Raw genomic sequence first — 27,169 nt, forward strand, 5'->3', positions numbered from 1 at the left:
TCTTAACTCTTTGAGGAACCTCCACACAGTTTTCCGGAGTGGCTGCACCTGTTCACATTCCCACCTACAGTGCAAGAGGATTACCCCTTGTCCGCGTCCTCTCCAACATTTGTTGTTTCCTGTCTCGTGACTTTTCCCCATTCCCGCAGGTGTGAGGTGGTATCTCCTGGGGGTGTGGATCTGTAGTTCCCTGATGGTCAGCTTGCGGGGCATGTTCTCATGTGCTTGTTGGCCGTGTCTCTGTCTTCCCCTGTGAGATTTCTGTTTGGATCTTTTTCCGTTTCACGATCGGATTGTTTGTTTCTCTGCTCTTGAGTTGAGTATGTTCTTTATAGATCTTGGACACTAGCCCTTTGACTGAGCGGTCGTCTGCAAATATCTTCTCCTGTTCTGTAGGTTGTCTTTTACTTTTGTGGACTGTTGTTTGCTGCGCAGGAGCTTTCGATCTGGCTGAAGTCCCAATAATTCCTTGTTGCTTTTGTTTGTCTTGCCTTGGCGGACGTATCTTGCGAGATGTTGCTGTGGCCAAGTTGAAAAACGGTGTTGCCTCTGTTCGCCTCTCGGATTTGGATGGATTCTTGTCTCACATTTAGATCGTTCATGCTTTTTGAGTTTTTCCCTGTGTGTCGTGTCAGAGAATGGTCTAGCTTCCTTCTTCTGCATGTGGATGTCCAGTGTTCCCAGCACCCTTTATGGAAGACACTGTCTTTATCCAGGGATAGTCTTTCCAGCTTTCGCGAATATTAGTTGACCATAAAGTTGAGGGTCCACTTCTGGATGCGCTACTCGGTTCCATTGATCTATGGGTCTGTGTTTGTGCTACTACCACACTGTCTCGATGGCCACGGCTTTGTAGTACAACCTGGAATCGGGCCTCGTGATGCCCCCAGCTGTGGCCTTCGTTTTGAATAGTCCCCTGGCTCTTTGGGGTCTTTTCCGGTTCCACACTAGAATCTTAAGATGGTTTGTTCCAACTCTCTGAAGAAAGTCCCCGGTATTTTGTTAGGGATTGCGTGAAATGTGTAAATTGCCCTGGGTAGCATGGACATTTTCACAATATTAATTCTTCCTCTCCATGAGCATGGAACCTTTTTCCTTCTCTTGATGCCTTCCTCGATTTCTTTCAGGAACGTTCTGTGGTGTTTAGGGTACAGATCCTTTACCTCTTTGGTTAGGTTTATTCCCGGGTAGCTTATGCTTTTGGGTGCAGTTGTAAATGGGATTGACTCCTTAATTTTCGAGGCTCTTCTAACAACAACCTGTCAGTCAACAGCTCTTTCTATGTCCATTTATTTACCAGGAGCTGCTGTGATAACAACCGAACCTGAATATAGCAGACAACCTGGGTACATCTGCCCAGGAGCACGGCGAAAGCTCTTTGCAATCCGCCGAAACAGAAGAGTTCAGCCAACAGACGACAGGCCGGAGGGTAACATGAAAATTGATTCATTAAATAATAGCCTCAAGAAATCTTGTCCTAGGGGCACCTGGGTGTTTCTGTCAGCTAAGTCTCTGCCTCCTGGGTTTCAGCTCCGGTCATGACCTCAAGGTTATCAGATTCACCCATATTCAGCATGGAGCCTGCTTCGTATTCTCTCTTCCTTTCCCTCTGCCCCTCTCCTCCTTACACTTGCTCTTTTGCTCTCTCCACACACGCAAAACAGAATCATTATTCAGTTTTGCTCGGGGTGCCATCGTAGAGACAGACCTCCTAAGCCGTATTCTTTATGTTTCATGTGTCCACATCTTAACTTGAAAGGTCAGTCATTAGTTTGTGGCCAAAATTGTGAAATCGCATTGAGAACTCTAATTTGGTCAGATTTCATGGGAGGGGTTGTGAGGTAACATTTGGACATACTAGTCCGTGTTAAGTATTAGCAAAATGTTTTCTGTTTTTACATTTTTTTATTGGAGCTCAAATTGCCAGCATATAGCATAACACCCAGTGCTCATCCCGCCAAGTGCGCCCATCAGTGCCCATCACCCAGTCGCCCCAACCGCCCGCCCACCTCTCCTTCCACTACCCCTTGTTCACTTCCCAGAGTTCGGTGTGTCTCCTGTTTTGTCACCCTCACTGATATTTTCCTTCATTTTCCCCATTCCCTTTATTGCATTTCACTAGTTTTTGTATTCCCCAAATGAATGAGACCATATCAAGTTTGTCCTTTTCCGATGGACTTATTTCACTCAGCATAAGTCCCTCCAGGTGCATCCACGTCGGAGCTAATGGTGGGTATTTGTCGTTTCTCACGGCTGAGTAATATTCCATTGTAGCCGTGGACCACATCTTCTTTATCCATTCATCTCTCGATGGACCCCGAGGCTCCTTCCACAGTTTGGCTATTGTGGACATTGCTGCCATAAACTTCGGGGTGTAGGTGTCCCCGCATTTCACCGCATCTTCAGCTTTGGGGTGAATCCCCAGCAGTGCCATTGCTGGGCTGGAGGGAAGATCTGTTCTTAACTCTTTGAGGAACCTCCACACAGTTTTCCGGAGTGGCTGCACCTGTTCACATTCCCACCTACAGTGCAAGAGGGTTCCCCCTTGTCCGCGTCCTCTCCAACATTTGTTGTTTCCTGTCTCGTGACTTTTCCCCATTCCCGCCGGTGTGAAGTGGTATCTCATGGGGATTTGGATCTGTAGTTTCCTGATGGCCAGTGATGCGGGCCATGTTCTCATGTGCTTGTTGGCCGTGTCTCTGTCTTCCCCTGTGGGATTTCTGTTCGGGTCTTCTGCCCGTTTCATGATCAGATTGTTTGTTTCTTTGCTCTTGAGTTGAGTATGTTCTTTAGAGATCTTGGACACTAGCCCTTTGTCTGAGCGGTCGTTTGCAAATATCTTCTCCCGTTCTGTAGGTTGTCTTTTACTTTTGTGGACTGTTTCTTTTGCTGCGCAGGAGCTTTCGATCTGGCTGAAGTCCCAATAATTCCTCGTTGCTTTTGTTTCTCTTGCCTTGGCGGACGTATCTTGCGAGATGTTGCTGTGGCCAAGTTGAAAAACGGTGTTGCCTCTGTTCGCCTTTCGGATTTGGATGGATTCTTGTCTCACATTTAGATCTTTCATCCTTTTTGAGTTTTTCCCTGTGTGTGGTGTCAGAGAATGATCTAGCTTCCGTCTTCTGCATGTGGATGTCCAGTGTTCCCAGCACCCTTTATTGAAGAGACTGTCTTTATCCAGGGATAGTCTTTCCTGCTTTCTCGAATAGAGTTGACCATAAAGTTGAGGGTCGACTTCTGGATTCGCTATTCAGTTCCATTGATCTATGGGTCTGTTTTTGTGCCACTACCACACTGTCTTGATGGCCACGGCTTTGTAGTACAACCTGAAATCGGGCCTTGTGATGCCCCCAGCTGTGGCCTTCGTTTTGAATAGTCCCCTGGCTCTTTGGGGTCTTTTCCGTATCCACACTAGAATCTTATTTTTTTTTATTTTTATTTATTAATGATAGTCACACAGAGAGAGAGAATGGGGCAGAGACATAGGCAGAGGGACAAGCAGGCTCCATGCACCGGGAGCCCGACGTGGGATTCGATCCCAGACCTCCAGGATCGCGCCCTGGGCCAAAGGCAGCCGCTAAACCGCTGCGCCACCCAGGGATCCCCCACACTAGAATCTTAAGATGGTTTTTTCTAACTCTCTGAAGAAAGTCCCCAGTATTTTGATAGGGATTGCGTGAAATATATAAATTGCCCTGGGTAGCATGGACATTTTCACAATATTAATTCTTCCTCTCCATGAGCATGGAACCTTTTTCCTTCTCTTGATGCCTTCCTCGATTTCTTTCAGGAACGTTCTGTGGTGTTTAGGGTACAGATCCTTTACCTCTTTGGTTAGGTTTATTCCCGGGTAGCTTATGTTTTTGGGTGCAGTTGTAAATGGGATTGACTCCTTAATTTTCGAGGCTCTTCTAACAACAACCTGTCAGTCAACAGCTCTTTCTATGTCCATTTATTTCCCAGGAGCTGGAGTGATAACAACCGAACCTGAATCTCGAAGAAACCCTTGGTACACCTGCCCTGGAGCATGGCCAAAAATGTTTTCCATCCTCCGTATCAGAAGAGTTCAGCCAACAGACGACAGGCCGGAGGGTAACATGAAAATTGATTCATTAAATAATAGCCTCAAGAAATCTTGTCCTAGGGGCACCTGGGTGTTTCTGTCAGCTAAGTCTCTGCCTCCGGGGTTTCAGCTCTGGTCATGACCTCAAGGTCATCAGATTCACCCATATTCAGCATGGAGCCTGCTTCGTATTCTCTCTTCCTTTCCCTCTGCCCCTCTCCTCCTTACACTTGCTCTTTTGCTCTCTCCACACACGCAAAACAGAATCATTATTCAGTTTTGCTCGGGGTGCCATCGTAGAGACAGACCTCCTAAGCCGTATTCTTTATGTTTCATGTGTCCACATCTTAACTTGAAAGGTCAGTCATTAGTTTGTGGCCAAAATTGTGAAATCGCATTGAGAACTCTAATTTTGTCCGATTTCATAGGAGGGGTTTTGAAGCTAACATTTGGACATACTAGTCCGTGTTAAGTATTACCAAAATGTTTTCTGTTTTTACATTTTTTTATTGGAGTTCAATTTGCCAGCATATAGCATAACACCCAGTGCTCATCCCGCCAAGTGCCCCCATCAGTGCCCATCACCCGGTCGCCCCAACCGCCCGCCCACCTCCCCTTCCACTACCCCTTGTTCAGTTCCCAGAGTTCGGTGTGTGTCCTGTTTTGTCACCCTCACTGATATTTTCCTTCATCTTCCCCATTCCCTTTAGTGCCTTTCACTAGTTTTTATATTCCCCAAATGAATGAGACCATATCAAGTTTGTCCTTTTCCGATGGACTCATTTCACTCAGCATAAGTCCCTCTAGGTGCGTCCACGTCAGAGCAAATGGTGGGTATTTGTCGTTTCTCACGGCTGAGTAATATTCCGTTGTAGCCGTGGACCACATCTTCTTTATCCATTCATCTCTCGATGGACCCCGAGGCTCCTTCCACAGTTTGGCTATTGTGGACATTGCTGCCATAAACATCGGGGTGCAGGTGTCCCCGCGTTTCACCGCATCTGCAGCTTTGGGGTATATCCCAGCAGTGCCATTGCTGGGCCGGAGGGAAGATCTGTTCTTAACTCTTTGGGGAACCTCCACACAGTTTTCCGGAGTGGCTGCACCAGTTCACATTCCCACCTACAGTGCAAGAGGGTTCCCCTTTGTCTGCGTCCTCTCCAACATTTGTTGTTTCCTGTCTTGTGACTTTTCCCCATTCCTGCCGGTGTGAGGTGGTATTTCATGGGGATGTGGATCTGTAGTTCCCTGATGGTCAGCTTGCGGGCCATGTTCTCATGTGCTTGTTGGCCATGTCTCTGTCTTCCCCTGTGAGATTTCTGTTTGGGTCTTTTGCCCGTTTCACGATCGGATTGTTTGTTTCTCTGCTCTTGAGTTGAGTATGTTCTTTATAGACCTTGGACACCAGCCCTTTGACTGAGCGGTCGTTTGCAAGTATCTTCTCCCGTTCTGCAGGTTGTCTTTTACTTTTGTGGACTGTTTCTTTTGCTGCGCAGGAGCTTTCGATCTGGCTGAAGTCCCAATAATTCCTTGTTGCTTTTGTTTCTCTTGCCTTGGCGGACGTATCTTGCGGGATGTTGCTGTGGCCAAGTTGAAAAACGGTGTTGCCTCTGTTCACCTCTCGGATTTGGATGGATTCTTGTCTCACATTTAGATCGTTCATCCTTTTTGAGTTTTTCCCTGTGTGTGGTGTCAGAGAATGGTCTAGCTTCCTTCTTCTGCATGTGGATGTCCAATGTTCCCAGCTCCATTTTTTGAGGAGACTCTCTTTTTTCCCGGGATAGTCTTTCCTGGTTTCTCGAATATTAGTTGACCATAAAGTTGAGGGTCCACTTCTGGATTCGCTATTCGGTTCCATTGATTCATGGGTCTGTTTTTGTGCCACTACCACACTGTCTTTTCGGCCTTGGGTTTGTAGTACAACCTGAAATCGGGCCTTGTGTTGCCCCCAGCTGTGGTCTTCGTTTTTAATCGTTCCCTGGCTAATTGGGGTCTTTTCCATTTCCAGAGAAATCTAAAGATGGTTTGTTCCCACTCTCTGAAGAAAGTCTGTGGTATTTTCATAGGGATTGCATTAAATGTGTATATGGCCCTGTGTAGCACCGACCTTTTCACAATATTAATTCTTCCAACCCATGATCACTGAATATTTTTCTGCCTCTTTGTGCCTTCTTGAGTTTCTTTCAATGTGTTCTCTAGTTTTTTGTTTTTTTTTTTTTTTTTGTTATCTAGTTTTTAGGCTCCAGATCCTTTACGTCTTTGGTTAGGTTTATTCCTAGGTATGTTATGCTTTTGGGTACAATTATAAATCGGATTGACTGTAATTTCTTTTTCTTCAGTCTTATTGTTAGTGTCACATGCCTGGTTGTTGATGTGCAGAATCCTTTTCTGCACGAAAGAATGACCTTTGATATTTTGGAGTTTAAATTTGAGGATTCCAGTGTTCAGTGTTAGGAGAAAGTCCACCAGTGTAGCTGATGCAGTAAGTTCACAATCTCATGTAGGCAACTGCAACCTTTGGATGGCCTGCCCCAGGCTAATTGCCAACTAAGCAGAGTTCATTTTTGCCTGCGTTCTTCCATGAGAATACAACTAGAACGAGTTCTGATGTGGCGGGAGGCTAAACTCCATATCTTCCCATCTTGGGTTTTCGGGGGGGACTCATTACCAAGAGGATATCATCAAAAGAAAAAATTTATAAAGGTTTGCAGTGCACATCACACCGAAGAAATAAAAAACAAAGAGGAACTCAAAGCAGCAGCTTAAAACTGTGAGCTTTATAGCATCTTCAGCAAAGAACAATAATACATTTGTAGAAAAAATGATAGCCTAAAGAAAAGCAGTTTTAGGCTATCAAGGGCGGCAAACTGGAAAGGTAAATTTATGGGAAGACATTAACACTAAGATTTGTTTCTGGATTCCTCTTCCCAAAAACATATATAAATATATATTTTGGGGTGGCATATCTCGGCTTCCTTCACAAGGCTTTATACCTGGCTCTAGGGAATCCCTGCTGAGCCAAGCTCTGGTTATTAGTATTTGAGTTAAATTACAGTTATAGGTGGAATGGGTTTATGAGTCATTTCATTAGAATGTTTTCAAAAGATGTGCCCTTAGTCTCTTCTTTGACCAAAAGTGTGTGCAGAAGCCCCATCCTCTAAGGGATTGTACAGAATGTCTGAAGCTGTATAGAGTTGGGGTGTTTTTCCCCCCTCCTGAGGAAAGCAAGATTACTCTTTAACAGTTAAAAGCGTTGTTCCTATTAGGGATAATGTAACACCACGTCATCCTTCCTATATAGTACAATCATTATGCATACACTATAAAAACAGACTGCATGGTGACTAATTTTCAAATAAACCCATAGACTAAATCACAGCATATATAAATCATTTCTATCTCAACTGCTCACTTAAACCTGAACAAATTTTCTGGAAGCATGTTAATTTTCCTATGATACTCCTTAATATTTCTTGCAGAGCTGGTTTGGTGGTCACATATTCTTGCAGTTTCTGCCTATCTTGGAAGCTCTTTATCTCTCCTTCTATTCTGAATGAGAGCCTTGCTGGATAGAGTTTTCTTGCCTGCATGTTCTTCTCATCTAGGACCCTGAATCAATCCCGCCAGCCCTTTCTGGCCTCCCAGGTCTCTGAGGAGAGGTCTGCTATTAATGTAACAATTCTCCCCATATTCGTTAAGAATCTGCTGCCTCTATCTACTTTACAGATTTTCTCTTTTTCTATAGAATTTGCAAGTTTCACTATTAAGTGTTGAGGTGTTGAACGGTTTTTATTGATTTGGGGGGAGGACCACTCTATCTCCTGGGTCTGAGTGCCTATTCCCCTCCTGAATTAGGGAAGCTCTCAGCTTGGATTTGTTTAAATATGCTTTCTGGCCCTCTGTCCTTCTGGGTGCTCTCTGGAACCCCAGTGATACGTAATTCTTCCTTCTGAAGCTGTCATGTATTTCCCTTAACCTTTCCTCGTGGTCCTTTCATTGTTTTTCTCTGTTTTCCTCAGCTTCCTTCCTTGCCATCAAGGTGTCTTCTGTGTTGCTCATTCTTTCTTCCAGCACCTTATGCCTTGCCATTAGGACCCCCAATTTGGATTGCACCTCATTTAATTGATTTTTAACTTCAGCCTGATGAGATCTTAATTCTGCAGTTGTGAAGCCTCCACCCGCCCCGGGGGGAGGCAGGACCTCGGCCGTGTCCCCCGGGCCCTGGGCTCCGGGGCCTGTGCTGCCTGCACCGCGCTCCCGGGGCCATGGCGGGCGCCCGAAGGCAGCAGGTGCAGCGCCCCACCTGCCCGGAGCCCCCGCCTGCCCCCCTGCTTCTCCCCGAGGCCCCGCCGCCTGCGGCTCCAGCGCTGTCCCGAGCTGGGCCCGCGGGCCTGGGGCGCTCTGCCCCGGCCGTGCCTCGTCTGCTAGTGACCCCGGGAGCCTGGGGACTCCGCCGCCCCTCCTGGGGTTCAGCCCGACGCCCCTCCTCTCCGGGGCTGGGCTCTAGGGGCGCCCAGGCTTTCCCGCCAGGCTGGAGCCATCTCCTCTGGCCTGCAGCTCCCCACCCCCCCCCACCTGCCCCCAGGCTTCTTCCTTCCTTTCCCTTTCCCCCTTCCTGTCTTGCCTTGTTAGAAGCCCTGCCCCCCCCCTTCTTTCTTTCTTTGTATCCACCTTCACCTTCTACCTTGTTAGAAGGGATCCTTGGCGGATCAGGTGAGTTGAGGACTCTACTCTCTGGCCTTCTTCCCCCTGTTGTCTTCTTTTTGTTTTAAAGCCCTTTCTGCGGGTCCCTGGGTGGCTCAGCTGTTTGGCGCCTGCGTTTGGCCCAGGGCGTGATCCTGGAGTATCAGGATGGAGTCCCACGTTGGGCTCCAGGCATGGAGCTTGCTTCTCCCTCCTCCTGTGTCTCTGCCTCTCTCTCTCTCTCTCTCTCTCTCTCTCTCTCTCTCTCTCTCTGTAGGTCTATCATAAATAAATAAATCTTTAAAAAAAAAAAAAGCACTTTGCACATGATGTACCAGTGTGTTGTGGTCCCTGTAAGGGCTCCGTTTCCATTTCCATGTATGTTTATGAGTGAGTTCTGCAATTTTGGGTTTAGCTCCACTGACAGCAGGAGAGGAGTTACTATTCCAGCAGCATCGTTTTCAACTCATGAATGAAATGGAAAGTCATTTCCCTGTCTGTCTGGAACTTGTAATTACCTGATTATTTAATTAGTTTCCTTTGTATTTATTTCATTTTGCATGACTCTATTATGGTCCTGTCTTTCTTTATGGTAGTGCATTTTCAGGATATCCTATGCGTAAAAAAAATTTTAAAAAATCATTATTCTAGTTTGCTTGTGTCCCATTCATAGGTCAAAAGTTCTAAGCCATATTCCTACTGTTCTGTGTGAATATTTTAATTTAGAAGGTGAGGCATCACTTGGTGGCCAGAATAGTAAAAATGTTTTTTCCAATCAAGTTAAGTTAATTTTTCAAGATTTAATTAGATAATTAACCAATCAATTTATTAAATTGAGGGAGAGAAAGAGAAAGGGATAGAGGGAGAAAACATGAGCGGGCTGAGGGTTAGGAGGAGGAGTAGGCTCCCCATGTGGAGGGACCCCAACATGTAGCTGAACCCCGACCATGGGATTAGGTCCTGACCCCAGGGCGTACAATTAAGTGACTGATACCACTGGCACCCTACAACTCAAATGTGATTATGGTTAATGATTCTTAGAGTAAAGCTAATATTTGGACATTAATCTATAGCTCAACTTTAACAAAAATAAATCTTCTATTGTTTTTATTCGATAGATGTTATTACCTAGTAAAAACTGATCTTTACTTCTCTGAATGACTTTAGGAAACCAGATGGAACATCATGTTAGAGACCATGGTGCCCAAAGGAAGTGAAAGGATACCTGAAGGAAGTTGTTTGTCCTGAAGGATGTGTCTCTCCAGTCCATTCAGGATGGTGACTACAACATTCCCCAGCCAAGCAGGAGACACCATTGATGAGGGAAAGTACCCCATCACTGTCTTTATAAGCAGCTTTGGTGTCGCCAGTGGTAAACATCCTCTCAGATAAGCTAATGCATGCCAAGAGGCAAGCACTCAGCACCCTTGCCACCAGGAAGATTATGTATTTCATCTCAAATGGACGCTGTCTGATGTTCATCAGAATTTGTGTGGAAAGCAACCGAGAAAGCAACATTCGTTCCTCAAAGATACTGAGCTCACCTTGACAGCATTAACTTGCACTTCTCCTCTGATGTTCTGGAATAGTCTCATGATGAAGGGACCATAAAGTGCTTCTAGAAGGACACAGAGTACCCATCAGCACATGGGTCATGCTGCTCAAGAATAATTCAGGTAGTGGTGCCTGAGTTGCTCAGTCAGCTAAGTCTGCCTTTGGTTCAGGTCAGGGTGTCTGGGACCTGAAATGGAGCCTGATGTGGGGCTCCCTGCTCAGCAAAGGGTGTGTTTCTTTCTCTCCCTCTGCCCCTCTTGCCTCTTCTGCTCTCTCTCTCTCTCAAATACATAAATAATTTCGTGAAGAAAATAAAAGGCTAATGGGGACTGTTGATCAGTATGAACGAAGGCTAGTGAACATGATGGCATTTGGTAACTAAGCATGGGCTGAGCTACCACTGTCGGGCCACTCACGGGGTTAGGGCTGGAAAATATGGTGTGTTAGGATTTTCTTTATTTTGGAGAATGATGAGAGAAGCCATGGTGCAGTGTCAGTGGGACAATGTCCTGGGAAAACTCTCTTATTCTTTCTCTCTCCTTCCCCCTTTCTCTGTATTTCTGTGTCCATAGCTGTCTCTCATTCTCTCTCTCTCTCTCTCTCTCTCTCTCTCTCACTCACAATTCTCTCTCTGTGTCACACACATGCACACACAACTCTGTCACACTCATAGGTTTAAACAAGTCACTCCACCCTAAGAGTCATGCACTTACAACCATACCAAACAGTGAACACACCAGCTCCTAGTATTGTAGAAATGTAGGCATGTTTTCTCACCTGGGAAAGCTGCCTGTCTCACACCCCCAAGCCTCAGGAACATCGAATCGGGTGGCTGTCCAGAAGAGAACAGCAGGTTGCTGCATCTGCCGTACTATTTAGATTTTTTTTTTTCTGCAAGAGAGTGGTTCAAGAATACATACCACTTTCGCTGGTTTCTGAGACGTCTGCACTTACACAAAAGAGTAAACCATGAGGGTCAGGTCATGTGTGTCCTTTGTCATTGGTTCTCCTAGTGAGTATTCAACACCACATGAGCAACAGTAGTAAAACGATAGGCCTCCAAAGGAAGCACAGGTTGCACCCATGAAAAAGCAGGAGCTATTCCTGGGGGATGGATCTCTCGTTTACTGAAGGAGCCACACGAAATTCTTGAGGAAAAACTGCATGTGAGAGAAAGGTCCCTTACTACACTGTTTAAAACATCCCCTCCAAAACCCACAAAAATGGTCCTTACTCCTAAAAAATACACTGTTCCTTGTCATATCTGAATTCGCTCCAAAAAGAGGAAAAAGGACCATTTCTAATTCAGGAAAATGGGTGAGCATTCCATAGAAGTTGGAAACTCATTCACTGACTTTTTTGTGGAAAAACTCCTGCACCACACACTTGGCAAGATTTAGGAGGACACAAAATAACTGTCAATGCATTCATTGGATGTGGTGCTCAGGAATTACTGAGCGATCACTGTTTATATGGGTACAGGGCAAGACTATTGTAGAGAGTGATTAATAAGTATCATATGAGGGTCTGGGGTCCATCCTCCTTGGTGGATGAGGAAAACCTTCAGCTCAGGCCAAGGCCCCAGTGTCCTGCAATCCATCCCCTCCTTGGGGCCTTGTTCAGCCCAGAATGTGCTTCTCCCTTTCCCTCTGCCTTTCTCCCTTGCTTATGCTCGCACTCTCTCTCTCTCTCTGAAATAAATAAAATCTTCCCCAAAAAGTCAATGGCAACTTCAAGTAGCCTGACATAATCAGTGCACAAATAGAACTGATCTGCACATCGATTCCAATGATGACTTCCCATCACTCATGCAGCTTGTTGTGAAACCCAACTAAAAACTCCCACCTTCTGGACATCTGGCAAAATCATTTCTGTCTCTGTAGGTCCACATATGCTGTCCTCTCTTTTGTAAGTTTTTCAACCTGATTTTACCCCTTTTCTTGGTAGGTTTGATTCAATGCTAGACAGTTATTCTCTTTTGTTCTATTTAGTCTAGTGCTCTATTGTATTTATTCACTCACAGGTTTTTTTTTTTAAAGGTTTATGTATTCATGAGAGATACCGAGGCAGAGACATAGGCAGAGGGTGAATCAGGCTCCATGTGGGGAACCCGATGCAGAACTCGATCCCAGGCCCACGGGACCATAACCTGAGCCAAAGGCAGACGCTCAACCACTGAGCCACCCAGGTGTACCAGTAATCAGTTTGGTGAAAATATTCCATCCGGGAGAGGTTTAAATACTCAAAGTATACCATTTACCAATAGCCATAGCTGTGAAGCAGAGTAGGAGGGACAGGCTTCCCGTTATGCATTAAAAAAGATCACGGAGATCAAACGTACAGCATAGGGAATATGATCAGTGGAATTGTAATAGTGCTCTATGGGGACACATGGTATCTACACTTGTGAGCACAGTATTACCCTATACAAGTATCGAATCCATATGTGGTACACCTGAGACTAATGTAACCTTGTGTACCATCTTGATTTCAATTAAAAAAAAAACAGTAGTAATGTGGGCACCAGGCTCATTCCTTTAGTTGGGCATCTACTTTGGGCTCATATCATGATCCCAGGGTCCTTGGATACATAATATTATGTATTTGTCAAAACAGTCAGATGCATAACACAGAGCAGTCCTTAATATATGTGGTCAACTTCAATGATAATAATATCTCTACACTGGTTTGTTCTTTGTGATAAAAATTCCACACTAATGCAGGCATGTATGATTGTGGAAAATATGTGCCAAGGGATAGGGCGATACGGAAATTTTTATATTATATGCTGCTTTATGACACCAGTCTAATCCTAATCTCAATAATAAGGTCTCCTTATTAAAACATAATCAGTGATTTTATGTTGTTAATACTGTACACAGACTAGTGTCCAAATGTTTGCTTCACAACCCCTACCTTTTAATTTGACCAAATTTGAGTGGTAAAAGCAGTTTTACTATTTTGACATAAACTACTGACTGACCATTTAAATTATGAATTTCACATATAAAATGTAAATAATATAGGTTTGTATTTTTGTCTTTAGTGTGGTGTCCTGAGCACAGTAAAAGAATGATTCTTTTTTTTTTTTTTTTAAAGAGAGCAAAAGAGAAAGTGTAAGGGGGAGAGCAGTAGAGGAAAAGGGAGAGAGAATACTAAGCAGGCTCCATCCTAAGCATGGAGTCCAACCTAGGATAATCTGATGACCTGAGGTCATGAACTCAGATGAAACCAGGAGGCAGTCACATACCTGAATGAACCAAACCTGTGCCCCTGGAATAAGTTTTCTTGAATCAACTAAAGGAATGAATTTCCTGGTTGCTTTCAATCGACTCCTTTGCTGGTTGTATTTTGATTTTTCCTCAAGCGTGAAGTAGTTTGGTCCAGTTTTGTATCCACAGAGATCCATAAACATTTTTCACCTAAGGTTTTTGATTGTAGACACTGGGAAACTCATAACCATAGAAAGAGCTGTGGACATCTTGCTCTCAGAAGACCAAGTGGAAATTTTAAAACTTGACACGCACTATCCAGGATGAAAATTCACTGGATAGGCTCAGCAATCCGATGAAGAAACAAAGCAGACAGTGGATGTGTAAACAGAACAAGAGAAAAAAAAAAAAAACAGAACAAGAGAAATCGTACTATCATGAGAGGAGTGCGAAAAGACTGAACAAAAATTGATAGGAACTTAAACATGCATGCCTAGGATACATCAAAAGTGCTAAGTTCCACAGCATGGAGTTTCTGTAGGAAAGCAGCTGGTGTAGAAGGTATGGGGACAAAATGGCTAAAAATTTCACAAATCTGTGACTCAGATCTACAAAGCTCTGAAAACCCTCCTCCGGACACATTGTAACCAATCTGCTGGCAAAGAGGAAGAAAAACCTTGAAAGCAGAGGAAAAGGACACATTCAACCTAACAGAATACAAATTCCAAGGCCCATGACTTCTCAGAAAACAGGTCAGAAGACACTGCAATGGTGACACAAGTATAGAAGGAAAACACCTCTGAGCCTAGGACGTTATGTTCAGGAAAGATAGCTTTAAAGAATGAAGGCAAAAGGTGAATGAAAGTGAAAACAAGACAAAGTCGGCAGACAAGCAGGTGGTAAACAACTGGAAGAATCAGTCATTGAGCCAATATTTATTTATTTTCATTAAAAAAATTTTATTGCAGTTCATGTTTATTATTTTTAATATAGTTTTTGATTGAGGGAAGGCCAATTTGGATATGAATGGGCTGGGGGAGAGGGAGGCAGAGAATCCTAGGAAGGTTTCATGACCAGTGAGGAATCCCAAGAGGGGCCGGATCTCAGGCTCCTGAGAGAATGTGCTGAGCTGAAATCAAGAGTCAGATGCTTCCCTGAATGAGCCACCCAGTTCCCCTCAGTAGGTAACTTGGACATTAAATGATGAGCAAGAACCTTCTACCAAATGGAGTGAAATGACACAGGGAGATGCTTGGAACCTCAGGAACATAAGAACCTCAAAAGGGGTGTTTTCCTGGGTAAATGAGGTCTCCTGTTTTTCTGTCCTTCCAAATTCTGTATGGCTTTTGAGGGCAACAAGGAGACCACAGTCTCAGAGCCTGGGGCTCCCCTCCTTAATCAGTTGATCAAAGAGCCAATCCAGGCAATGCTGGAGTAGGTGCAATGGGCCTGGGGGCCTACGGGTTGGGGTTGCATGTGGCCCTGAGAGTGATATCCCACTGGGCTTATAATGTGACTGCTTTGTGCGTGGGGTGATCTTAGGTACTTGAGACAAACTTAACCTTTATTCTTTTTAAAAAATTTTTATTTATGTTTAGGTAAATTCAGTTTGCCAACATATAGTTTAACACCCAGTGCTCATGCCATCAAGTGCTCTCCTCCTGGAATATAAGAAATAGGAACAAGATAATGAGGGAAAGGAGGGGATTGAGTGGGAAAAATTAGAGAGGGAGACAAACCATGAGACTCCTAAATCTGGGACACACTGAATCTCTGGAACAGCCCATACATGTCGTAGCCCATAGAGGAGATGAATGTGATGCTAGAGGTAAACTATGTTGCCCAGTTTCCCTTAGCTTAAAAGTGGGCTGATGGGGTTTGTACAGCAGGTGAGGCCTCCTCAATACCAGCTCGAGCCAGCATCTGCCCTGATCCCTGGAAGGACTGGGCCATGGGCTCCAGGCAGGCATGAGGGAATGTCCTAGACTGGGCCAACCCTTGACGTGGGGAGCAGGCCCAGCACTGTGTGGCTATAGCAGTGAGATCAGACAGGAGCAGAAATCCTGGCCTCCCTGCCTAGGGCCTGTGTCCTGGGCCTGGTCAGACCAGGAGACTAGTTCTGCAGGACCTTGAGCGCAAGCGTGTGCCGCCAGCCCAGCAGCTTTCACAGATTCCTCTAGATTCCCTGCACCCAGTGAAGGCCTCGATGGCCTTGGCTGGCTGCACTCGATCCCTTCTCACACAGAGGCAAGTGCAGATTTTATTCTTGTCCCAGGACTGAGGATTGTGCAAGGAGGGGAGGAGGGAACTGTGCTCCCGGCACCCCTCCCACCTCACTTCTGCTGGATCCGGGAGGAGGTGCTGAGAGGGACCATTTCAGGGATGCCCATCCCTAGAGTGCACTTCCACCCTTTGGGCAGAACTGGGGGTAGCCCAGCATTGCTACTGTGTGACCTGTAGGTGCAGAGGGAGTGGGGCCCCGGCTGTACCAGCACCTGGCTCCCACGGAAGCAGTCTGTGTGCAAGTTCAGATGGGCGTGGCACAGCTGTGTATCAAGAGATTGGCTCCATCCAAGACCAAAGGCAATAACCCGAACCAAAAGGTCTCCTGCTCTATTCCCAAGAGATGCCAACCAAACATCAACAAGGGCTTTGATGCTTGCCAGTGACAAAGGGGGTCAGAGCTGGTCTGCAGAGAATGACCATCAAATAAAAAGAAGAATATGACCAACTGCACAATCCAATCCCAGGGCAGAATTCTTATTTTATCCAAATACCCTACTGTTTATGATGGAATAGACCAGAGAAGAGCACCTTCGTGGCTCAGTAGGTTAAGTGTCTGACTGCAGCTTGGATCATTACCCAGGACCCTGGGATCAGGCCTGTATCAGGCTCCCTGATCGGTGCAGGGTCTGAATATCCCTCTCCCTCTGCCCTTCCCATTCTCCTCTCTCAAATAAGTAAACAAATGAAAAACAAAACAATTGCATTCCTATACATCATCTTCTTTATTTCATCCCGCCCACTCTCAGTCTACAAAGTAGCAGGTATACTCCAACTGCACCAGGGACTCCCTCCTGTTGATTCCCGCCTCATTGTGCTTCCGGACCTGAGGTTTCTTCCTCTTCAGGAATTTCATCCTCAATATTTTCCACCGCCCAATCTTTAGAGATACAAACACGAGGATGAGGTGATTAGACAGTGAGGCCCCGTGTTCCTGCTACTCCAACTGAGGCCACTTTGGAACACCTGTCGACACCTGCTCTTCCTTGGGATCCTCAGACCTTCCCTGGGCTCTTGGGAGTTAGAGCCCTTCACCAAGACATTGACCACACTGGCAAACCTTCCTTGAGAGAGAGAGAGAGGATGCCCCTTCACCTGGCATTTCCCCATTTCCACAAGATCATGATAGCTCTCACGTGGACATGGATCCACCTGGATCCACCTGTGATGGGTGGTGGACACCTGCTAGGTTAGATGGGGTCCATGTGCAGCCACTATGCCAGACTCAGAGCAGCTGCCCAGGAGAGCCATTCATGATGATGGAAATGATCTGTGTTTTCAACATGCTCTACTGGGCTCTGGCACTGTGGTTGGTATGATGAGGGATGAAATGTGTAACTTCATTGACTGTAAGGAATTTCAACATATGCAGGCATGTCTGGCTATCGGCTGCCTCCTTGGATAGCTCAGGTCTAGGATCCAAAAATGAGGAAGCTGTGACCTCCCTGCCCTAGGCCTAGGGGTTCCTGCAGTGGAATTTGCTGGCCTGACCTGACTTCATTTCTGTTGGTCTCTGGGCTCCTATCCATGAGGCAGGCACTACAGGAGGTCCTGGCATCACTCAGACAGGAAGGTCTGCACTCAGGTCCTAGAGGAATCCTAGCAGGGGCTGCTTCTAAGCAGAGGAGAGGACCCCATACACATGGGCTGGTAATGAGGCAGAGGGGGCACACCTCATCCTCTTCAGAAGCTCACACTTTTCCTTCCTGATGCAGGCTAGAGCCTAGGTAGGTACTGGTTTAGTGTGGGGCCCCACACCCCAGACATGCTGAGCAGGGACCTTGCCAACCCAGAAGTGGATCCCAGTTTTTGAGTTGCTGAACTCACTGAGCCCTGGCGTCCACGTATCTCTACTTCCCGCTATCTCTATGGACACAAACTCCTTACCTGAATTCTACCCCTTTGCTTGTGAAAACATGTCCATGGGTCTCCACCTGGAAGACCCGTTTTCTGGTTTTGGTTTTTGTTTATTTCACTACACCTGTGATTTTCATTCCAGTGAGGACCCAGAATCAGATTGGCGCTCCTGACTAAAGACAGGAAGAGACTGCTTCAGGGTATGTACCGCTGTCACTAGTTCTGAGGCCACCTGCAGGTACAGAAGAGAGAACACCATGAGGCTCAGCTCCCTCTTACTCTGCACTGATTTTACTGCTCTCAAAAACTTAAGGAAGCCAGATGGGAGGGACATCATGTTTGACACACTGGTGCCCAAATAAATGACAGGACACCTGGAGGAAGCTGCTTTTCCTGAAGGATGTGTCTCTCCAGCTCATTCAGATGCTGACTACAGGATCACTCAACCAAGCAGGAGAAACCACTGCTGAGGGAATGTACCCCATCTCGCTGTTTATTTCCAGCTTTGGTGTTGCCAATGGTAAACATCCTCTGAAATAAGGTAACGGTTGGCAAGGGGCAACCACTCAGCCCTTTTCTCAAGAGGAAGATTATGTATTTCACCTCAGAGAGCCACTGTCTGATTTTCATCATCACAATTTGTGTGGAAAGAAACCAAGAAAGCAACATTCATTCCTCCGTTAATGATACTGAAGCTCACCTTGACGATACTGATTTGTTCTTCCTCACTGATGTTTTCCATGAATTTTGTTATGAGGAATGAATCCAAGGATGAAACTAGAAGGACACAGAGAATCCATCAGTACATTCGTCATGCTGCTCAAGAATACCTCAGGTAGAGATTCCTGAGTTGCTCGGTCATTTAGGAGTCTGCCTTCAGCTCAGGTCAGGCTGTCTAGGACCTGGAATTGAGGCTAGTTTGGGGCTCCCTTCTCAGCAAATGGTCTGTTTCTCTCACCCTCCCTCTGCCCCTCTCACCTCTTCTGCTCCCTTTCTCTCAAATAAATAAGTAAAAGCACAGAAGAAAATAAGAGAGTAATTTTGGGACTGTTGCTCATTACGAATGGAGGGCTAGAGAACATGGAGGCACTAGGTTAGCAAGCATGGGCCGATCTGCACTGTTGGGCCACCCACGGTCTGAGGACTCTAAGATGTACTGTGTGAGGAGGTTCTGTTTTTTGTTATTTTTTAAGAATGTCGACTGAGTCCATCTTGTGGTGTCGGTGGGACATATCTGCTGGGGAGTCTACCTCACTCATTCTCCTCCTCACTTTCTCTGTATTTCTCTGTGTCACTGTCTCTATCCTCTCTCTCTCACTATCGGTCTGTCTCTCTCTCACACACTGCATAGAGTCAACAAGTCACCTCCCCCAAGCCTGTTGCACTCACAGCCACTCCACGCACAGAGAATACATTGGCTTCCTAGGAATGTAGAAACACGGACCTCTTTTCTCACCTGGGAAAGCTGCCTATCTCACACACTCCCAAGCCTTAGGAACATGGAATCTGGGTGCCTGGACAGCAAGGGTGTCTGGGTGTGAGGACAGCAAGGTTGCCCCATCTGCCTTACTATTTAGAGTTTTTCCTAAGCAAGAGACTGATGATTCCAGAATACACACCAGTTTCGCTGCTTTCTGAGGCGACCTGCAGTTACACAAAAGAGGAGAAGATGGGGGTCAGTTCATGTGTATACTTTGTCATTGATTCTCTGGTGAGTACTGAACACCAAATGAACAAGTGTCGTAAAGTCAAAGGCCCCCAAAGGAAGCACAGATTGCACCCACGGAGAAAGCATGAGCTTTTCCTGGGAGATAGATCTCCCAGGTTGACTGAAGCAGCAATTCCAAATTCAGAATTCAAGGCGGAAAAGTGCTTCTGAGCAAATGTCCCCTACTGCACAGTTTACATCCTCCCCTCCCAACACCCCACCAAGATGGTACTTACACCAAAAAAATACACTGTTCCTTACCATATGTGCATTCCCTTCAAAAAGAGGAAAACCAAGAGAGCAACATTTCTAATACAGGTAAAATGGGGCAGGCTTCCCATAGAAGTGGGTGGAGAGTCTTTCAAGGATTCTTCAAACTCAGACGCCACAGCCTTGGCAAGATCTAGGAGGACACAGAATATCAGTGCATTGGTTGTGGTGCTCAGGGATTAGTGAGATCAGTGTTTACATCCATACAGGGGAAGCCTGCATGGTAATGAGGCTACTGCTAGGCCGTCATTGGTGGATGAGGAAAAACCTTCAGCTCAGGCCAAGGTCCCAGGGTCTGGGATCCATCTCCTCTTTGGGCACCCTGCTCAGCGGGGTTGTGCTTCTCCCCTTCCCTCTGCCCTTCTCCCTTGCATATGCTCTCTCCTGCTGTCTCTCTGTCTCTCTCAAATAAAAACTTTAAAAAAGGCAATGGCAACTTTAAGTATCATGAAATAATCAGTGTAAAAGAGAACTGATGGGCACATCGATTCCAATGATGGGTTCCCTTCTCTCATAGAGCTCGTTGTGAAACCCAGCCCCATGTTCCTACCTTCTTGACCTCTTCCAAAACCATTTCTGCCTCTGTAGATCCACATATGCTGTCATGTCTCTTGAATGGTTTTGCACTTGATTTCAACCGTCAAAAGACGGTGGGCTTGTGCAATGTTGGGCAATCCTTCATCTGTTCTTTTTTAGTCTATTACTCTGTTGTTTTTATTCATTAATCTGTCGTTATCAAAATCAACCATTATGGGAGAGATTTAAATACCGAATGTGTACCATTTACAAATAACCATAGTTGTGAAAAAGAGCGGAGAGGGCAGGCTTCCACATGTACATCAAAGCAGTCACAGGGTGAAAGGTCCAGCATAGGGAATATGATCAATGGAATGGTATTAGTGCTCTATGGGGACCCAAAGAATCTATGCTTGGGGTGAGTGCAGTTTCAATGAACGTAAGTGCCAATCATAGGTGGTACACCTGAAACAGATGTAACCTTGTGGGTCATCTTCACCCGAATTTAAAAGCCGTAATAATGTGGTCAGCGGGGTGGTTCCTTCGGTTGAGCATCTCTCTTTGGCTCGTGTCATGATCCCAGGGTCCTGGGTTACAAAATATTATGCATATGTCAAAACACACCCAAATGCAGCGCAGTTCTTAATAGAAGTGGTCGACGTCAATGATAATAATATCGCTACGCCGTTTTCTTGTAATAAATGTTCCACACTGATGTTGGTGAGAATAACTGTGGACGTTTTGTGCCAAACGATAGGGTGACGGGTTTTTATAGTATATGCTGCATTATGATATCAACCTAACCTTAACGTCAAGAATATGCTCTATTTCTTAAAACACAATAAGAGTTTTATTTGCTAATATTAAACACGGACAAATATGTCCAAATGTTAACTTACAACACTTCCCATTAAATCTGACCAAATTAGAGTTCTCAATGCGATTTCACTATTTTGGACACAAACTAATGACTGACCTTTTAAATTAAGATGTGGACACATGAAACATAAACAATACGGCTTAGGAGGTCTGTCTTTACTACGGCACCCTGAGCAAAACTGAGTAAGGATTCCTTTGTGTGTGTGTGTGGAGAGAGCAAAAGAGCAAGTGTAAGGAGGAGAGGGGCAGAGGGAAGGGAAGAGAGAATACGAAGCAGGCTTCATGCTGAATATGGGTGAATCTGATGACCCTGAGGTCACGAACAGAGCTGAAAACCAGGAGGCAGAAACTTAGCTGACAGAAACACTCAGGTGCCCCCTGGATAAGATTTCTTGAGGCTATTTAACGAATGAATTTTCATGTCACCTTCTAATGATGCCACGGACGGTTCCAACTTCTGTGTGTGCCACAGGGGATGTTAAATTAAGTATTTTCACCCACGTTCCAGGGCGGGTGTCCCCAGGTTGTCTACACGGTTCTCGTTCTGGCGTTTCCACAGTAGATCCTGGGAAATAAGTGGATATAGAAAGAGCTGTTGACAGGTTGCTGTTAGAAGAGCCTCGAAAATTAAGGAGTCAATCCCATTTACAATTGCACCCAAAAGCATAAGATACCTAGGAAGAAACCTAACCAAAGAGGTGAAGGATCTATACCCTAAACACTACAGAACGCTCCTGAAGGAAATGGAGGAAGGCACAAAGAGACGTAAAAATACTCCGTGCTCATGAGGGCTGGAAGAACGAATATTGTGAAAATGTCCACGCGACCCAGGGCAATTTACACATGTCATGCAATCCCTATCAAGATACCATGGACTTTCCTCAGGGAGTTGGAACAAACCATCTTAAGATTTGTGTGGAACCGGAAAAGACCCCGAATAGCAGGGGACTGACTATTCAAAACGAAGACCACAGCTGGGGGCATCACAATGCCAGATTTCAGGTTGTACTGCAAAGCCGTGGCCGTCCAGACAGTGTAGTAGTGGCACAAAAACAGACCCATAGATCAATGGAACCGAATAGCGATACCAGAAGTGGACCCTCAAGTTTACGGTCAACTGATATGCGACAAAGGAGGAAAGACTACGCACTGGAGAAAAGACTGTCTCTTCAATAAATGGTGCTGGGGAAATTGGACAGCCACATGCAGAAGAAGGAAACTGGACCATTCTCTGACACCACAAACAAAGATAAACTCAAAATGGATGAAAGATCTAAATGTGAGACAAGAATCCATCCCAGTCCTCAAGGAGAACACGAGTAACACCCATTCTCAACTTGGCCAGAGCAACGTCTCACAAGATACATCCGCGTGGGCAAGAGAAACAAAAGCAACAATGAAGTATTGGGACTTCACCCAGATTGAAAGCTCCTGCACAGGAAAAGAAACAGTCCACAAAAGTAAAAGACAACCTACAGAACAGGAGAAGATACTTGCAAAGGACCTCTCAGACAAAGGGCTGGTGTCCAAGATCTATAAGGAACGCATTCAACTCAAGAGCAAAGAAACAAACAATCCAATCGTGAAACGGGCAAAAGACACAAACAGAAATCTCACAGAGGAAGACATGGACACGGCCAACAAGCACAGGAGAACATGCCCCGCATCGCTGGCCATCAGGGAACTACCGATCCAAACCCAAATGATGAGATACCACCTCACACCAGTGGGAATGGGGAAAAGTCACAAGACAGGAAACCACAAATTTGGAGAGGATGCGGACAAAGGGGAACCCTCTTGCACTGTAGGTGGGAATGTGTACAGCCACTCTAGAAAACTGTGTGGATGGAGGTTCCTCAAAGAGTTAAAAATAGATCTTCCCTACAGCCCAACAATTGCACTGCTGGGGATTTACCCCAAAGGTGCAGATGTGGTGGAATGCGGGGATACCTACACCCCGCTGTTTATGGCAGCAATGTCCACAGTAGGCAAACTGTGGGAGGAGCCTCGGGGTCCATCAAGAGATGAATGGATAAAGAATATGTGGTCCACGGCTACAATGGAATTGTTACCGAGCCACAAGAGATGACAAATACCCCCCGTTTGCTCCGACGTGGACGGACCTGCAGGGACTTATGCTGAGTGAAGTAAGTCCATCGGAAGAGGTCACACTTGATATGGTCTCATTCATTTAGGGAGTATAAAACCTAGGGAAAGGGAATAAAGGGAATGGAGAAAATGAGTGAAAGTATTAGTGAGGGTGACAAAACAGAAGACAGACCGAACTCTGGGAACTGAACAAGGGGTAGTGGAAGGGGAGGTGTGTGGGCAGTTGGGGCGACCAGGTGATGGGCAGTGATGCAGCGGAGGGGCGGGGCGGGGGGGCGGGGTCACATGGTGGGATGAGCACTGGGTGTGATGCTATAAGCGTTCAATTTGCCGGCAAATTGAACTGCAGTGAAAATGTTTAAAGAAAGAAAACATTTTGCTAATATTTAACACAAACTAGTATGTCCAAATGTTGTCAGCCTCACAAGCCCTCCCACTAAATCTGACCAAATTAGAGTTCTCAATGCGATTTTACTATTTTGGCCAAAGACTAATGACTGACCTTTTAAATTAATATTTGGACACGTGAAACAAAGAATACGGCTGAGGAGGTCTGTCTTTACTACGACACCCTGAGCAAAACTGAGTAAGGATTCCTTTGTGTGTGTGTGTGTGTGTGTGTGGAGAGAGCAAAAGAGCAAGTGTAAGGAGGAGAGGGGCAGAGGCAAAGGAAGAGAGAGTACGAAGCAGCCTCCATGCTGAATATGGGTGAATCTGACAACCTTGAGGTCATGACCAGAGCTGAAACCCAGGAGGCAGAGACTTAGCTGACAGAAACACCCAGGTGCCCCTAGGACAAGATTTCTTGAGGCTATTATTTAATGAATCAATTTTCATGTTACCCTCTGGGCTTTCATCCGTTGGCTGAACTTTTCTGTTGTGGAAGATGGCAAATAGCTTTGGCCGTGCTCCTGGGCAGGTGTACCCAGGTTGTCTGCTAGATTCTGGTTGGGTTGTATTCACAGCAGCTCCTGGGAAATAAATGGACATAGAAAGAGCTGTTGACTGACAGGTTGTTGTTAGAAGAGCCTCGAAAATTAAGGAGTCAATCCCATTTACAACTGCACCCAAAAGCATAAGCTACCCAGGAATAAACCTAACCAAAGAGGTAAAGGATCTGTACCCCAAACACCACAGAACGTTCCTGAAAGAAATCGAGGAAGGCATCAAGAGAAGGAAAAAGGTTCCATGCTCATGGAGAGGAAGAATTAATATTGTGAAAATGTCCATACTACCCAGGGCAATTTACACATTTCACGCAATCCCTATCAAAATACCGGGGACTTTCTTCAGAGAGTTGGAACAGACCATCTTAAGATTCTAGTGTGGAACCGGAAAAGACCCCAAAGAGACAGGGGACTATTCAAAACGAAGGCCACAGCTGGGGGCATCACAAGGCCCGATTTCAGGTTGTACTACAAAGCCGTGGCCATCAAGACAGTGTGGTAGTGGCACAAAAACAGACCCATAGATCAATGGAACCGAATAGCGAATCCAGAAGTGGACCCTCAACTTTATGGTCAACTAATATTCGAGAAAGCAGGAAAGACTATCCCTGGATAAAGACAGTCTCTTCAAAAAAGGGTGCTGGGAACATTGGACATCCACATGCAGAAGAAGGAAGCTAGACCATTCTCTGACACCACACACAAAGAAAAACTCAAAAAGGATGAAAGATCTAAATGTGAGACAAGAATCCATCCAAATCCGAGAGGCGAACAGAGGCAACACCGTTTTTCAACTTGGCCACAGCAACATCTCGCAAGATACGTCCGCCAAGGCAAGAGAAACAAAAGCAACAAGGAATTATTGGGACTTCAGCCAGATCGAAAGCTCCTGCGCAGCAAAAGAAACAGTCCACAAAAGTAAAAGACAACCTACAGAACGGGAGAAGATACTTGCAAACGACCGCTCAGTCAAAGGGCTAGTGTCCAAGATCTATAAAGAACATACTCAACTCAAGAGCAGAGAAACAAACAATCCGATCGTGAAACGGGCAAAAGACCCGAACAGAAATCTCACAGGGGAAGAGAGAGACACGGCCAACAAGCACATGAGAACATGCCCCACATCGCTGGCCATCAGGAAACTACAGATCCAAACCCCCAGGAGATACCACCTCACACCGGTGGGAATGGGGAAAAGTCACAAGACAGGAAACAACAAATGTTGGAGAGGACGCGGACAAAGGGGAACCCTCTTGCACTGTAGGTGGGAATGTGAACTGGTGCAGCCACTCCGGAAAACTGTGTGGAGGTTCCTCAAAGAGTTAAGAACAGATCTTTCCTCCGGCCCAGCAATGGCACTGCTGGGGATATACCCCAAAGCTGCAGATGCGGTGAAATGCGGGGACACCTGCCTCCCGATGTTTATGGCAGCAATGTCCACAATAGCCAAACTGTGGAAGGAGCCTCGGGGTCCATCGAGAGATGAATGGATAAAGAAGATGTGGTCCACGGCTACAAGGGAATATTACTCAGCCATGAGAAACCACAAACACCTACCATTTGCTCTGACGTGGACGCACCTGGAGGGATTATGCTGAGTGAAGTAAGTCCATCGGAAAAGGACAAACTTGATATGGTCTCATTCATTTGGGTGATATAAAAACTAGTGAAAGGGAATAAAGGGAATGGAGACAATGAGGGAAAATATCAGTGAGGGTGACAAAACAGGAGACATACCCAACTCCGGTAACTGAACAAGAGGTAGTGGAAGGGGAAGTTGGGCTGGAGGTTAGGGCGACCCAGTGATGGGTAATGATGTGGCCCGGGGGGGGGGGGGGGTGGTGTGCGGGGGCGCGTGGCGCACTTGGCGGGATGAGCACTGGGTGTTTTGCTATAGCGTTCAATTTGCCGGCAAATTGAACTGCAGTAAAAATGTTTAAAAAGAGTACATTTTGGGGGATCCCTGGGAGGCGCAGCGGTTTGGCACCTGCCTTTGGCCTAGGGCGCGATCCTGGAGACCCGGGATTGAGTCCCACATCGGGCTCCCGGTGCATGGAGCCTGCTTCTCGTCTGCCTGTGTCTCTGCCTCTCTCTCCCTCTCTCTGTGACTATCATAAAAAAAAAAAAAGAAAAAAAAAAAAAGAAAAAAGAGTACATTTTGCAAATATTTAACACGGACTTGTATGTCCAAATGTTAGCCCCACAAGCCCTCTCACTAAATCTGACCAATTTAGAGTTCTCAATGCGATTTTACTACTTTGGCCACAGACTAATGACTGACCTTTTAAATTAAGATGTGGACACATGAAACATAAACAATACGGCTTAGGAGGTTTGTCTTAACAATGGCCCCCAAGCAAAACTGAATAATGATTCTGTTTTGTGTGTGTGGAGAGAGCAAAAGAGCAAGTGTAAGGAGGAGAGGGGCAGAGGCAAAGGAAGAGGGAATACGAAGCAGGCTCCATGCTGAATATGGGTGAATCTGATGACCCTGAGGTCACGAACAGAGCTAAAAACCAGGAGGCAGAGACTTAGCTGACAGAAACACTCAGGTGCCCCCTGGACAAGATTTCTTGAGGCTATTTAACGAATGAATTTCCATGTCACCTTCTAATGATGCCACGGACCGTTCCAACTTCTGTGTGTGCCACAGGGGATGTTAAATTAAGCATTTTCACCCACATTCCAGGGCGGGTGTCCCCAGGTTGTCTACACGGTTCTCATTCCGGCGTTTCCACAGTAGAACCTGGGAAATAAGTGGACATAGAAAGAGCTGTTGACAGGTTGCTGTTAGAAGACCCTCGAATACTAAGGAGTCAATCAATCCCTTTTACAATTGCACCCAAAAGCGTAAGATACCTAAGGAAGAAACCTAACCAAAGAGGTGAAGGATCTATACCCTAAACACTACAGAACGCTCCTGAAGGAAATGGAGGAAGGCACAAAGAGATGGAAAAATACTCCGTGCTCATGAGGGTTGGAGGAACGAATACTGTGAAAATGTCCCTGCGACCCAGGGCAATTTACACATTTCATGCAATCCCTATCAAGATACCATGGACTTCCCTCAGGGAGTTGGAACAAACCATCT

At 45.8% G+C, this 27,169-nt stretch overlaps 1 protein-coding gene across 1 annotated transcript in view; it reads left to right on the top strand.

Moving 5' to 3' along the window:
* Nucleotides 1–21,081, top strand: part of LOC140597415 (uncharacterized) — a 42,752-nt gene extending 21,671 nt beyond the window's left edge. The window contains exons 8-10 of the mRNA XM_072745676.1: nt 1,301–1,429; nt 3,961–4,089; nt 9,911–21,081. Coding sequence (XP_072601777.1) covers nt 1,301–1,429; nt 3,961–4,089; nt 9,911–9,960 — 308 coding nt within the window. The 3' untranslated portion in view covers nt 9,961–21,081. The remainder of the gene's footprint in view (nt 1–1,300; nt 1,430–3,960; nt 4,090–9,910) is intronic.
* The last annotated feature ends 6,088 nt before the right edge of the window (nt 21,082–27,169 follow it).

The sequence above is a fragment of the Vulpes vulpes genome, unplaced genomic scaffold, assembly GCF_048418805.1.
Source record: "Vulpes vulpes isolate BD-2025 unplaced genomic scaffold, VulVul3 u000000663, whole genome shotgun sequence".
Lineage (NCBI taxonomy): Eukaryota > Metazoa > Chordata > Mammalia > Carnivora > Canidae > Vulpes > Vulpes vulpes.